The 16,381-nt window shown below is 35.4% G+C and overlaps 1 protein-coding gene across 1 annotated transcript in view; it reads left to right on the top strand.

The window, feature by feature from the left end:
- LOC105003358 (dihydropyrimidine dehydrogenase [NADP(+)]) overlaps positions 1–16,381 on the top strand; it is a 469,109-nt gene that overhangs the window by 222,028 nt on the left and 230,700 nt on the right. Inside the window, exons 5-6 of the mRNA XM_010860499.1 lie at positions 798–918; positions 1,737–1,856. Of these exons, the coding sequence (XP_010858801.1) occupies positions 798–918; positions 1,737–1,856 (241 nt within the window). The remainder of the gene's footprint in view (positions 1–797; positions 919–1,736; positions 1,857–16,381) is intronic.

Here is a 16,381-nt window from a genome sequence, read left to right as displayed (position 1 = left end):
AGGAAGGTGATTGCCCTCTAAATGATACTTGTCCCATGAGAAACAAGAAGCCTGAAAAATCACAAGAAACAGGCTCAGGAAAATGTCTATGCCTTGCTTTTAAAAATGAGCGTTTGATATTTTGTTTCATTTTTGTCATTTTGATCAATTCTTTCAAGTAGATGAATGTTGAAAAGTACTGCAAAGATCTTAGTAACATTTACAGAAGTAAGCTAAAGTTACTGATCAGCTCGTGTATAACCTAAGGCTGAATTATCCCATATTAGCATATACTATATATCATAATTAGATCGACTAGGAAGTCACATATTTTCTTTTGAATATACTTCAACAAAACTAAGTCTTTTAATAATGAAAACAATAAGCTTCAGATTTCATATCATTCACCTGGGAGTCAGCTCTTCAAATATTTTTATAGGCTTAAACCAATGAGGTCGTTAGAAATTCTGTGATGTTTCTCAAACTTACCTCCCCAGAAGTCTATGCTTTATTTCTAATATTATTTAACTGTGAGTGGGAAACACTTTCCATTTGGTTCTTTGTAATTTTATTTTCCAAAGGCTCCCTTGAGGAATTTAACCTTTATGTGATGAATTTGCAGTTCACTTGAAGTGTGTTAACCTTCGTTCCCTAATGAGCCTAGGTGTAATACTGAGGAAGAATTTGAGAAATTTATCATGTAGCTCATTGTCAGGTTGGATTTGTCTTGCACATCTCCAGCTTTGCTGTTGTTCCAGTACACATTTTGATCACAATTCTTTAATTATTTTCTATATTTAACTGACCTATTTGAACAGGATCCAGAGCTGGTGCGGAACATCTGTCGCTGGGTTAGGCAAGCTGTTCGGATTCCTTTTTTTGCCAAGTTGACCCCAAATGTCACTGATATTGTAAGCATAGCCAGAGCTGCAAAGGAAGGTAAGAACCCAACTCACATCAGTTTGCCTCCTTATGTATTCTGGGCCTAAATTTCGTAGGCATAATAAAATGTATCTCATCTATCACTTTATGTGTACATCTCTGTTTAAACTTTAAGAAAGTTATTAAATTGAGCACTTGATCTCACAAATGTAATAGATCTATACCTATACTCAACCTAGTGGGTGGACTTCCAACTTTGGGCCAGGAATACAAGTATATCTATCATTTTTCCTAATAAGTACCTGCTTTACACACAAAGAATTAGAAAACAAAGCCACAGTCACAGCAGACCACTGCAAAATAAATGACCTCATAATGTAACAGTCCAGCAACAGCATTTGAACTTTTAATGAAATTTTTTAATAAGATAGCTGCTTCCACAGGTGAAATTTCTTATGATCTCCCTTTGTATTTGATGGACGCTAGTACACTGCCTTAAACATATGCTCAATAAATATCTTGAATACATCAATTGTACAATCAGTGCATGGTTTTACAAATCATATATGCTTGCATGCTATCCAATGGAATTTGCATCCTGATTTGTAAAGATATTGTAAATTACCTGGAAAATAACACTGAGTACAAAACACAACTCTGTATAATAATTGGAAAAATAAAGTGGTGATAATTAAAAATTCTTATGTCTAGCATTTTAAGCATAATTATGGGAATGAAATTAGTGGATACATTTGAGGAGAGGAAAAGCTGTCAAGAGAAAGTAGTGTGTGCATTTTCCTGGATTGTGTGGGTTTGAATGGGTTTTAACAATTGTTCCTTTAAGAGCTGCAGATGAATGCTGTGTTTTTTCATAGGTGGGGCAGATGGTGTTACAGCTACCAACACTGTCTCAGGTCTCATGGGATTAAAAGCTGATGGCACACCCTGGCCAGCAGTGGGCCGTGAGAAGCGGACTACATATGGCGGAGTGTCCGGTAGGTGTTACCCTCTTCTTGCATTTCTGCTTCCTTGAGGATTGGTGAAAACTCAAGAGACCATGTTACCAGCAAGAATGCTGTGTCTTTTTTGATTCCAAATTTTTATAACTCACTGCTTGTCAAAATTCCTAATAGTTATGACAAATGGAACAGATCCATCAAGTGAGTGATGGCACAAGAAGAGAGAATACCAAGATAGGGCTTCACACAAATTCTATTCTCTTGTGGTCTGTGCATTACTCAGGATTTCTCATTGTCACAGTTATCTCATTACTAATTAGTAAAAACTAATACAAAGGCCTTATAAGAAGAATATAAACACAGTGATTTTAATACCTTTTTCCATAGTCTGGGTTAGTTTCCACTCTTCCTAGAAGTTTGAAATCTTCATTCTTCAAAAATCTTACTTTCACAACTGTGAAATAAACCATTAAAACATTCCATTTCAAGATATTGCAGACCTCATACCTTCGCGCACATTTTCTCATCATAAAACACTTGCATTTGAAACAGAAAGAGAAGTTTTAATCCCAAAGTCCCGTTCAGTGTCTTTCCTCTGTGCAGTCTGTTGCTGTGACAACATGAACTTGGTCGTGCAAAGACGGTGCTGTGAGGTTCTTGACTGTACTGGTATGGGGATTAGTCTCCTTGGTGATAGAGACAGTGGTAAATATACATAACATAGCAGTGTCCCACTGTTCAAGAAAAGCTTTGCTGAATCAGACCAAAATGTGCTTTTGGAAGAGGCTGCATAGACACAAATAAAGCTCTCTCCATGCTGAGGTATTATGTTTTGAGAGCGTGAAGTGTGGCTATAAGCCATGCTTTTTTTTTTTTAAGAGTATATTCTGCTTTTAATTGAATGCCATTCCCACAATGTCAGAAAGAGGAAGGCTGACGAGGAGCACCTGTTCAGGGTCCAGACAGAACTCCCTTTTATCAGGAGCTATCAAACAGGGCCTTAAATATTATTGTAATGCAGAGTAGGGTGGATCGAGTTAGCTTGTGTCTCAGAGAGTTGTGAGATTCCAGAGTTGGGCTGTAACGTGCCCTGTGTTTTCTGTCAGCCCGTTTCAATTTTTCCAGCCTGCCATGTTGACAGCAAGAGAATGAAGGAGGTCACAGAGGGTACTGAACATTAAAAATTAATAAAAGAACTATTGCGGTAGTATTTTATGTAAGTAACACCATTCACGTTTTCTCATTTGAGCTGCAGTTTCTGAATATTCTCCCATAGTATAACTCAGTCTAACAAAATGATGGAATTACAGCATTAGAAAAAGTCTTTTGTGTTGCAGTCTTTTAAGCATACATACACTAGGAATTATAGTGGTACCTGCAAACAAGTTCAGCTATACCTCACAGCCTGTTAACATTTCCATAAAACTCTCTTTCTAAGATTTATAAACTCATGTATAAATATTCACTTCAGCTATAAACTCAGCCAAACCTGTGTGGAACTTCAATTTTAAATAACAAAGTGTCCCTAATATTTTTAAGGTTTTGTACCTCATTTCTAATAGGGTCTATATTCAGTCCTTTAACATTAAACAATTTGTTTTGAAAATAGACTCTCTCCATATTGACGGAATTAATAGTTTTTTCTCCTTTAAGGCAATGTTTGCTTTAATTCAAAGGTAATATAATCTGAAAAACAGTTTAAACTGGCAATGATAATATATTTTAGGATAGAAGTCAGTTCTATAACAAAGTACCTTCAGAATGAGTTGTAGTGAAACCTAGCCTAGCAAAATGTGTTGAATAATAATGGCTTCAAAGTTTAGGAATGATGAAAATATCAAAATGGCTAAATACCATTCCTAGTTTTATCAATTACTCTGTTTCGGTATAGAAAACCACACAAAATATGCCAGGTATTTTTACAAAATTAAAAAAAAAATTCCCACAGCTCATTTCCAGTGCTAATACTTACTCAAGTCTTGTCTCAGAACACTGGAATATCTACTTTTAGAAAAATTGCTGGAATCATAGGGGTTTTTTGGTCGTTGTTGTTGGTTTTTTTTTTTAAGGGAAAGCTGAAAAGAGTTCAGTTTTGGATAGCCACCTGAAATACAAAACATACTTTTTATTGCCGGGAAAGGATATTTTTCTCTTTCTATACCTTCTAGCTCTTGATCAGTTTTTGTTTTGTGTTTTTGTTTTTCCTCAGAATAAGATTCCTGTTATTTGAAATGGGGGTTTTGGTTTTGTTTCAGCAGGGAAATGCTGAGGAGCTTGGAGTAGTGTACATGCTATAGCACAATATTCACATTTCAGTAATGTCCTTCCTTTAAGACACGTTAGCTGATAGGGGGCTAGCTTCAGAAATAGAACCTCAGCTAAGGAATGTCAGTTTCATTGTTTTAAATATGATTAGTCTGGATTCTAGAGTATTCTAAAGCAATGTTTCTCAAACTTTGGTTCCCAGCTTATGAGTGTATTATGGAACCAAGCTTAATGAACTGTAATCATTTGTTTTTTAATGAAATTGGATAGGAAAAATGTCCAAATGCTTTGCTCATGGGTGGGATAAGCAGTGGTTAAACATCTTTTTTAGTTATCCATGTAATGCATACATAGGTATATTTCAGTACCAGGTCATGATATAAAATGAATTTTTTTACTGTGGTTAATTCAAAAATTTTGGAAAGCTGCTGTTTTAGAGGGAGGTTTTTTTGTTAAATAGAAATGTCATTTTGCCTATAGAAGTCATTAAGTCAGGTAACTTCTACCTGTTGAAGTTTAAAATTTATATCAAGAGGGAGAGTAAGGACTTCATCCCAAGGTGTCGTCCTCAGCTTTGTTATTTTAGAAAATGCATTTGCCAAGTCATCTGTAGGTAATTGGAGTAGGGAGGATGGTCAGACATATGAACCAATTCATAGTAAGAATGATGTATAAACCTATATTTTACTTGTAGGAGAAATACCTGGTAAGATTCATGATAACAGTATGAGTCTATTAATGGTGATTTCATAATGAGAATAGTATCAAAAGAAATCTTGTTCAGTATTCATAAGGAATATTTTCATGAAACTAGGATGACTAATTAAGTTTTCCACCATACAAGTACTTCTGTCCAAATCACTGACTCTAAAGGATCAATATTCTCTACCTTTCTTTGAACAGTAGAGACCTCATACCCTGTTGTTACCACCCAATTTTCTTCATTCTAGAATCCGTGTGAAACACTTGTATCACTACAGAGTTGAGTAAATTCCTGGATTTTCCTTTTTTTGAAGGGAGGGGAGAAAAATCTTTGCTCCTATTTGGTCAGAAGAAACACTAATCTCTTCAGGATTATTATTTATTAGCTCTGTCCTCAAGTTAATTATTCATTATTTTTCTTACTTTTAGTTTGTTTATTTTTTTGTATTTAGTTTCAAACTTTGACCTTTTTCTTGATCTTATCCCCAAATAATAAAGATACTTAAGCCCACTCCTAACTCAGTGATTACTATCACCTATATAAATGGTATTACACGTCTGTGGTATGATGTTTTCACATGAAATCATCTCTGTGGATAAGACCACACTTTTAGAGATGGTTAAAAATGAGTCCTATATGGCATAACTAAAGTTATGTCTTTCTTGCAACTGACTTCAGGAGGATAACCTTTATTCATTTATAACTGCATCAGGAGAAACAGTAATCAAGGAATGGGGTAAACTCATTTAAAGGAGTCTTGTTATTGATCCTTATTGTGTTTTAAAAGGTTCTTTTTATCAGTGGGGAATGGGCATACTCCTTAGGTTTATTGTTATTCTGTTGCCCAGTACATGTTTCCTTTCTTTCACATGTAATCACATGCACATACATACCCACATATAGGGAAAAGTTCTGAAAGTTATCTGCAGAAGGCTCGATAAAATTTACTTTCTACAGGCTGAAAAATAAACCTGTACTTTTATTTGCTTGCTAACTTTATTTGTCAAAAAAGGGAAATTCTTGTTCTTAATTTCAAATTTTAGATGTTTGAAATTATTGAATCTGTATCAAGTTACTCAGTTAAAACAATAGAACACTATTATTATTCACTACTAATACTTTCAATCTTTATACTGATTTCTGAATAATTCATCAAAGATGGCTTTCAAGATTTGATTTCTTTCTAGGAACCTAGATATTTCTAGTCACATGAAGGATTACTACAGAGGTTAAATAATTTTGTATTTCTTAGCAAATGATAATGGTGTACTCCATAAATACTCTCACATTCTACAAATAAATGATGTGTGATTTGAAATCTTGCAGTGTGGGCTATTGGACATTGAAGGCTTATATTTACAAGCCTAAACGTGTGTGTGTGTGTTGTAAAACCAACATGGCATAGGAATTACCAATAAAAGAAGGTGCAGGTTAGAAATGTGCCATCAACTTATAACTCTGTGCCAATGTAGTGCTAGAAACGAGTACAAAGTGTATAGTTCAGCAAACTTGCTGGGATCGATGTAGTAGCTTAAAAAAGAATCTTAAGCATTGGCTCCACACTGCATATTTTATGTTTGTCTTTAGAATAGTTACTGAAAGGTTGTTGGGACTGTGCAATAGCCTAGCAGTATGTACTACTACCAGGCACTACATAAATACAGTCCAGTGTAACCTGCTCCAGTCATAAACGTAAACTTATTTTCTTGTATTTATTAGTAACTAAATTACACTAATTTATGTGTAAAATGGGGAAGACAACAAAACTTACACTAGATTGGAAACTCCAAAGTTTCAGTTTCATTTTCTTTTGAATAACTATTTTTATATGTGCAAGCAACTGAAAATTTTGGTAAGATTTCTTGACGTTCTTACACTATACGTTAGGATTATATCTTAAAATACAGTACTGGTATTTTTTTATAAGAAGTAGTTTTTAATGGGCTGGATTATTTTGTGTCAATCACATGATTACTGATGCATAAAATCCTTTCAGAAAAACACGCCTACTATGTCATAAAATCTCAGCTGTCTATTGTAACCATCTTTATCAATAAGAACTTAGCTGTTAATACTGAAATGTCTAAAATAACCTGATAAAAATAATATTTAAATGAATAAAAACGTAGTCATAAATCATACCAAAAAGAATAATTAAAAGAACCTGTCACTTTATACTCATTTATTTCTTTTCTTTTTTTAGTATGTACCAACATAATGCAAAATAGTCTAGTCTGTTATTCACATATTTAAAAACATTCTTAGACTATCACAAGTTTGATCAAATTCTTAAAGCATTTGTTATAAAAATATATGTAGTATATTTACAGGATAGTCAAAAGTAGGCATATCAAATAAAGATGCTGAATTATAATTTTCTTTATAAATTATCAGCTTAGTCGAGAGAAGCTCACCATTAGAACTCTTCTCATTTAAATCATGCTTATTTGAATATATTCATGTACAGGTGGACAAAGAATCTCCTTTTGCATTATATTGCTTTTTCTGAAGCCAGAGTTTCTCACTGTTTGGCCGTCATTGGTCTATGCAGGAGATCAGAGCCCTAATAATAGATTTTTGACAGTGAGCTCGCCTGCTACCTGCCCTACACAAATCCGCACTGCTCATGTTTGCTTCATGGCAACAAAGCAGACAGAAGGAAAATGCCAAGTGCTGAGTTTGAGGTACAGCCTTGGCTTGGCTTGACATTTCAGCAGAATAGCAGTTTATGAGATGCATAATTTTTCATCTGGGACTCAGCTGCCATATTCATAGATGCTTACAGCTCATGGACGGACTGGAGCTAGGGCAGAGGTTTAAAGCATAGATCAAGGTCTACGTTATTTCCTTAGGTATTTTAAAATAACTGCAGAGAAATGATAAAAATGAATACTGTTTAAGAGCCAACAAATTCTTGGGTATCTGGATATTATATTTGTTTTCTTTGTTCAAAATTAGGAAAATAATATCTGTTACCAGATCCTAAGAAAATATTTGATAGACTTTGTAAACTAAAGGACCCTGACAAGCATATTAAGAAAACTTACCTTTGCAGTGGTGGTAATGAATTATTAAATTTCTTTCCTCTGTGTGTGTTTTCATAATGATTTCAAGCTTGAAATTAATAAAAATGTTCTATTATGAAAGTAAAACTAGAGAGTATTGTGTCACTGTTTGAGCTTGAATTTAAATATTCACAGATTCATGCATATCTACTGTACTAAAAAATCGGTGTAGGTACACGTCAGCGACTATTTAATTTAGAGCTACACATCTCTGTAAGCTTCAGAAACAGTTCACCATGTCACAGTCTCATACAGAACAATGGAACAGTACATTGGATTAATTAAAGAAGCCTTGCAGAGAACTGAGTTCTCAGTATGTCAAGATTTCAGTTTTATGTTAAATATTTTCTAAAGGCCAGACCCTTAAATCTCAGGGGCTGTACCAAGCAGTGAGCTGTGAATTTAACCATAGGCTAACTGCTAATGATAAGGAAAAGAGTCCTAGTTGAGGCAGCTGTAATACAGTCATTGGATTAGGCTATCAATCACCCGGCTCCCTAAGGAAAAGTGGAAGACCAAACAGTGAAAAGGGAAATTAGGAAAGGAGGGCATGACTAGAATGAGATTCTTCGCCATCTTTATCCACGCGTTGGCTGAAATCCATAAGCATTGGTCTGAACTCTCCAGTAAACTCTGACTATACAGCTAATGCATTTATTCCTTTCATCTAGAGACCTATCAAAATGGTTCTCAGTAAAAGATCTTGAAAGCCTCTAGAAGCAAATACCTGATCACATAGTAGAAAATATATAGATTAACTCTTAATTGTTGGACTTAAGATTTGTATGTGTGATTCTTTTACGTACCAGCACTCATGTATGGCGATAAAGGAAATATTTCTATTTAGCTTCTAAACTGTAGCTAATTTTTACTTATGGAGTCTTGTTGGTGAGGTAAGACTCCAGGAGATCAGTGCTTCTCCAACTTCAATGTGTGCCAGCACCTGGAGGACATATTAGAGTACAGATTACTGGAGGCTTCCTCTTGAATTTCTGATACATGAATCCTGAGCTAGAGAATATGCATTGAACAGTAGATGACATACAGTTAGTGTCACTGAGCATTTGGTTTGAATAACTTATTTCAAAAATAACCTAAAAGTCTTTAATCCATGATAAAATTAGAGACTCATGGTATCCTATAAATAAATGCAGAATCTCTACCCACAGTTAAGTATCTGAAACAAATTGTAGTTAATAGGGTCAGAAATAATTCCTAGAAAACTTGTAGAACACAGTATTTGAGGTTTCACTATAGGAAAAATATCACCCCATTCCAGATTAAATGTTGAATGCAAACCACTGTTTATGCAAAGAGAATCCATTCTGAGTGCCACTAAAGACCATTTATGGATATTAGTAATCCTTTCAAGAGGAAACAGGTGTCAGAGACAGACAAGGGTAAAATTAAGCTCACGACTGTGAAATACTATGTTTTCCTTTTAGACTTTGTATAGATACTAACATACTGAATAATAACAGTTTTCTCCCAGGACAGGCTCTTAAATATCAATGAACCTAGTTATTTTCTCAGACTCTTAAAATATAGAAGACAACAGTATTGGTAGCCTCCTGTTCTCTCTTCACTTAGTTCTTTCCTGCCGTCCCCATACAATGGTATCCTCGTGTCAGTGAAAGGGAGGGGGCACCAATGCTGTGGAGATAGTCTGTTCCAGTGCACAGTATCTCTGCTGTTCTCAGGATTACACTGTGCGCTGAGTCTCCCAGTCATGTTTATAGCCTGTTTGCCATAATGCTTATCAACCTTGGAAGCTACCTGCAATCTTCTTGGGTGAAGGAGTGTCCTGGTGTGCAACCTAGACAATTGTGTATCATGTGAATACCTGATAAGTTCCCAGAGGTCCTTAAGTATAGGGCATGGTGAACTCCTTGATGAGGCCTAGGCAGTATCTGATGCATTAAAGGTGCAGACTGCCAGGATGACACAGGAGTGATGGTATGGGAAGAGTTAAGGCTGAAATGGAGGAGGCAAAGGAATCTGGTCTGGTGGCTTAATTTCCTTTGCTGTGCTTTTACCAAAAGTCCAGCAGTTTGAACTAGCATTTTGATCAGTATTTCTGCATTCCTCAGCCCTGCTGCTGCTGCTGCTGCTAAGTCGCGTCAGTCGTGTCCGACTCTGTGTGACCCCATAGACGGCAGCCCACCAGGCTCCCCCGTCCCTGGGATTCTCCAGGCAAGAACACTGGAGTGGGCTGCCATTTCCTTCTCCAATGCATGAAAGTGAAAAGTGAAAGTGAAGTTGCTCAGTCGTGTCTGACTCTTCGTGACCCCATGGACTTCAGCCTACCAGGCTCTTCCATCCATGGGATTTTCCAGGCAAGAGTACTGGAGTGGGGTGCCATCGCCTTCTCCGCTCCTCAGCCCTGGCTATTCAAAAAATTAGTAACAGCTGTGTGGAGTATCAAGGCTTTTTAATAACATGATCTTTATGTGCCCAACACTGTATTAAACACTTCTAAGTGCATTCTTATTTAAATAACCCTATGAGGTGGCTGTTACTAGGCCCATTTTACAGTCTTAGAAGCTCAAACTTCAGATAGTTAAGTGACTTGCCAAAGTTTACTTAGCCAGGACATGTCAGATTCAAAGTAAGATCTGTCTCCAAAGATGAACTACTAGGCATTTTTATCAATGTTTTCATCCAAAATCTGCCACAATACATCTGAATGGTATAAATATGGTATACTTATTAAATTCTAATAAGGTACAAATGTCACTTAGTAATCTAAAATTTATTCTATCTGGATTTGAAAGCCTGTGAACTTTGTGAAACCCGTGTCCCTTATTATCTGTATCACTTCATCTCCATATTGGAAAATTGAGTCTAATAGGTGAATTAGGAAAAAATCTTGAATTGAACAGACAACACCAAAAAAGACAGGAAGCATTCAGGCATTTTCTTAAAGTATAATCACGCAGCATTTGCTTGAAATGAAACTGTCATCAATATAGCTACAAATAACCTTATTTGTTACTGACTTAGATAAACTGTATGAGGGCTTCATTCAGCTATGATGCTAAGAACAAACTTTGGGTGTCCTTCCTAATTCCTTCTTTGTAATCTTCAGTCAGTTACAAATGACCATGTATTCCTACAACTGTCTCACCTTCATTTTGGACAGATTCATCTTTTTCTACAGGAGCAGTACCATCTCCTCCATAATTTCAACTGAGCTTGCAAAAAGCACTATTAAGTAATTCGGAGATGTTTGTTTTTCATTAAATGGAGAGAGAGAAAAGGACATTTTGAAAATTATGAGGTGGGGAAGAAATTGTGCCAAAAAATCAATGCTAAGCCCTTTCTGAAAGGGAAAATGTAAGCTACATAATTTCTCACTTTCCCTGGTTTAAAACAAAAGAAGATAAACATAAAATAATAAGGTGAGACATTCTTAGTATACATTGGGCATGATATGATGTAAGAAATTTTAATCCCTGTTCATTAATTTTAAAGAAGTATATAGACATAAATCAAGAGTCCCAAGGAATGTGTCTTGAACATTTTGTTCATTTAGCAAAGCTCTTTAATGACTGACCTAATTGGATTATAAACTTCGTAAAAGCAGGGGCATTTGCTGTTTCTTTGTCATCTCCACCCAAACATAGGAAAGTTAGAGGCAGCTTTTAGACCTGCAAAAGAATCTGCCTGCAATGTAGGAGATGCGAGTTTGATCCCTGGGTCAGGAAGATCCCCTGGAGAAAGAAATGGCAATCCACTCCAATATTCTTGCCTGGGAAATTCCGTGAACAGAGGAGCCTGGCAGTCTACAGTCCACAGGGTCACAAAGAGTAGGACACAACTGAGTGACTAACACATTTCGCTTTTGACCTGCAAGAAACACTTTTTTTTTTAAGAAACGCCTTTTGAGTCCTAATTTTCAGCTGTGTTTAATGCAGAAAGTTTTGGAATTAGACTGCCTCTTAATCTCTGCCATCCATCTTGACTTGCTGGTGAGCTTTTGGTACCTAAGAAATTCTAATAGACAATAGGCCATTTTACTATGCACCAGATACTAAAAGCTTTTCATATGTGATACCATTTAATCACTACAGCCTGCTCAAGTGGTCACAGGTAGTGACCTGTTTTACTGAAAAGGAAACTGAGGCACAGAAAGGCCAAGTAAATTCTGTAATGTCACACAGCTGATACCTAGGTATACTGGGATTTATGTTGTCCTACTCTTGATATTATGAATTTAACCATAAATTGTTCTGTGTTATAGCAGATTTCCTATTCCAGTTCATCCTGTATTAATTTACATTATTATGCTTTTGTAATGTTCTTAACATATTGTAGGCCGAAAATACACAGAGAACCACTTTTGTATTTCTTTAACAATAAAAAAAAAATTAGGCTGAAACTAACCTATAAATATACCACTAAGATTAATCACTGTTTTAAAAAAATCCACAGTAATGACAGGTCACAATTATACTGTAAGTGGTCTAGTAAACCTCTCAGTATTCCTATTAACCTCTGTGCTTCATGCATTTCTCATATTAATATACTGAGAAATAACACAAAGAAACATATGTACTTTTCAAGGCAGATGCCAAAGGTTTAATGGATCAAATTATTTCTGTGCTGGGTTTTTATTCACTAGTTCCAAACATTTTTTTCTCTTACTTTAGTGTTTAGTCCAATGTTAAAATGGAATTATAAATTTCTGTCTTAAATAGTGTAAAATAAAACATAGTAGAAATGAATTGGGCTAACAATAGTAGTTTGTGTAGTTGAACTGTCTTTTTGCCTTAGCTTTTCTAGCTTCCTAAATCTTCGTTTTAACAGCAAGTTTATACTTGATGGGGGTATGATAACTTTTTTGTAGAAATAGTGTGTGTGTTTGTGTGTGTACTTGCATGTGTATTCCTTGTCCATTATTCTAAATCATTTCCAAAAGAATTTTGTTTAGTTTTACCATTTTTATATAGGTTTATAACAGGGATCACCAACAGGTTTTATGTGATGTTGTCACCTAAGGGCTTTGTTAACTGTCATTTACATCTCATTCAGTAGATCTGAGGTGAGGTCAGGAATACTTACTTTTCTCAACAAGAATCTTGGGAGATTCAGCACCTGTGATCTTCAGTCCTCATTTGGCAGGGTTGGGAGGGGATTTTAATGTGGGAACTGTCACCATCACAAGTTATCATAATTCATATAAAAATTTGAGATATTTGTTTTAAGGAAAATGAAGTGAACCAATATATCTTTGATGGTTCAGTTTAGTCATTGATATTTCTAATAATAATTTATATTTTAAATGAGTAGACCTACAGATAGATTCTCCAAAATTCTCACTGAAACAGGAATGAAAAAATAAAGACTGACAAAAATTCAAAGGAGCAACATAACATTGAGTTAACTTAGCCAGATGTCACACATGTCAAACAATTTTTGCTAATTTTCTGTTTGTTGAACTTTACATAAAAGTATCAAATCTGGGGGATGGGATACATCTTTAGTGGCTCTTCTTTGTCACTCCTATAGGACTCCTGACCAGGTATTTCTGAGGATATGCATATGATTGAATGTATCAAAAGAGCTGTTTTTATGAGAATATTTTTGATAATTTTTCTGAGATTTTTCTAAACCAGGAATAGATAAAAACAGAGCCAAGAAGTACTTAGAACTTTTATACCTACTTTAAGGCAAGCAGAATTGCTGTTGTGTCAGTGCCATAAGATGGATTCTAGAATGAATGAAAACTTCATCTCTCTCTCTCTCTGTGAGGGGTGGCAAGGAGTAGCTGGAGGCAATGCCTAATGCTTAAGAGCTCTAATCCTCATAAGCTAAGATCTTCAAGTAGAATTAGAAACTCCAAGACTCCTAGTATCTGTTCACTGGGAATTATGTAGTTTTACATATATTCCATCTGTAAAGAGTGTCAGAGATCAAGGCAAGGAAGAAAAGATAAAACTTTCCTACTTTAGTCTCACAGACTCCCATGGTCTGCTAGAGCCTACCAATTTACCTTTGAAATATGAACATCAGTGATGCATGTACCTGTAGTCCTGAAGAGGGGATTTGCCCAAACAAGCAGACAGAAAAAACAGGGGCAATTTATTTATGTTGGATTGAGATGAGAAGATGCAGAATGGATAGGAAAATAATTAAGAAATGGAAAAATAGTAAAAAAGCAAAAATATAATAGCAAAAGAGACACTGATGTATAGATCAGTATTATGGACTCTGTGGGAGAGGGAGAGGGTGGGGAGATTTGGGAGAATGGCATTGAAACATGTATAATATCATGTATGAAACGAGTCGCCAGTCCAGGTTCGATGCAGGATACTGGATGCTTGGGGCTGGTGCACTGGGACGACCCAGAGGGAGGGTATGGGGAGGGAGGAGGGTTCAGGATGGGGAACACAGGTATACCTGTGGCGGATTCATTTCGATATTTGGCAAAACTAATACAATATTGTAAAGTTTAAAAATAAAATAAAATTAAAAAAAATAATAGCACAAACAAAATACACACTGCTTTTATGACAGAGAAAAATAGATACCATGGAAATTCGAATCAATGTTGTGAAGGGTAACCTTAGGAATCTCTCCCACATGTAGACAGACTAGAAAAAGAAGTCAAAATCATGAAAGAGAAGGTGATGGACATACAGACAACTGAAAACAGAATTCTTGCTGAGGTAGCAAGATGGGTGTGGGGCAGTAGGAAATTAGAGAAAAGACACCAATCACTATTATAAGCTTACTTTCTATATTTTAGTTTCTTTAATAGGCACTTTCCATTTGTTATTTCATAATGAAAGGCATATATATTTAAACTGTTAATAGCCTTTCCTAAATTGAAAAATAATTTAACTATAAAAGAATTCACTGATTACCAGAAAAATCTGTAAAGGGACTTACCTAGCACATTCTACAAAATATTTTGAATTATAAGAGTAGATGGATAGAATTAGGCTAACGCTGGATATGGTCTCAGCAACGCGAAATAGTAGAAGAAAATGGAGTGGCACATATTAGAAGAAAGGGTAATCAAATATCCAAGTTGATATTAATATGCAAAGATTCTCATATATTCAAGGGCTCAGAAAATATATCATTCTTTAAAAATATTATTGAAGACATATGTACTAAATAACTGAGTGATCAATTACAAAAGTGGCTTTCAAATTATGGTTTCTGGACCAGCAGCAAGCATCACCTGGGAACTTATTAGAAGCACAGACTTTTCAGGGTAAACCCCAAGACTTACTTAATCAGAAATTCTGAAGTGCAGCACCCAGCAGTCTGTTTTAACAAGCCCTCCAGGTGATTCTGATGCACACTAAAGTATGAGAACCATTAAATTAAATTATGAATCTAAGAATTAGAAGGGTGTTGCATAAATGTTAAGCTCTTAAAATATTAACCAAATATGTAGGCCTAAATAGCTATCGTAACTTGAGTTTTAAAATTAAATACCTATGTCAAAACTTAATCCTGAAAATTAAGCCACAAATATCAGCAAAATTTTAAAAGGAAATAAATTAGATCTAAATTCCAGATTATTTTAACAAAGAATAATTTATGATAAATAAAGCTGTTGGTGAAAATTCCAGTATTAAAACTTCTTATCCTAAATTGGAGATTTGGGGTGTTTTTTTTTTTTTTTTTTGCTTCATTTTGATAATTTTATAAAGGTTAAACAAGTCTTTGAAAAACTTAAGGGTAATTATTATGAAATAGTGAAATTTAAAAAGGACATGTACTATAAAATGCCTAGGAATAAATCTAAGTAGGTAAAAGATCTGTACTCAGAAAACTATAAGACACAAATGAAACTGAAGACAACACAAAAATGGAAGGATATACCATGCTCATGGATTAGAAGAATTAATACTGTTAAGATGGCCATACTACCCACAGTAATCTTCAGATTCAGTGTAGCCACTATCAAAATACCAAGGGCATTTAGACACATTCCACAAAAGTTTTACTGGCATATTATGTTTATGATCTGCTACTACTCAATGAGTGCTTTTCAGGTGGCCCAATATTAAAGAATACAACTACCAGTGAAAGAGATGCAAGAGACACAGTTTTGATCCCTGTATTGGGAAGATCACCTGAATTAGGAAATGGCAACCCACCCTAGAGCCAGACATCCTGGAATGTGAAGTCAAATGGGCCTTAGGGCACATCACTATGAACAAAGCTAGTGGAGGTGATGGAATTCCAGTTGAACTATTTCAAATCCTGAAAGATGATGCTGTGAAAGTGCTGCACTCAATATGCCAGCAAATTTGGAAAACTCAGCAGTGGCCATAGGACTGGAAAAGGCAGTTTTCATTCCAATCCCAAAGATAGGCAATGCCAAAGAATGCTCAAACTACCACACAATTGCACTCATCTCACACACTAACAAAGAAATGCTCAAAATTCTCAAAGGCAGGCTTCAGCAATATGTGAACTGTGAACTTCCAAATGTTCAAGCTGGTTTTAGAAAAGGCAGAGGAACCAGAGATCAAATTGCCAACATCTGCTGGATCATGGAAAAA

Source organism: Bison bison, unplaced genomic scaffold, assembly GCF_000754665.1.
Source record: "Bison bison bison isolate TAMUID 2011002044 unplaced genomic scaffold, Bison_UMD1.0 scf7180017864466, whole genome shotgun sequence".
Lineage (NCBI taxonomy): Eukaryota > Metazoa > Chordata > Mammalia > Artiodactyla > Bovidae > Bison > Bison bison.
Note: the sequence above shows the minus strand (reverse complement) of the source record. Positions and strands in the feature narration are given on the sequence as shown.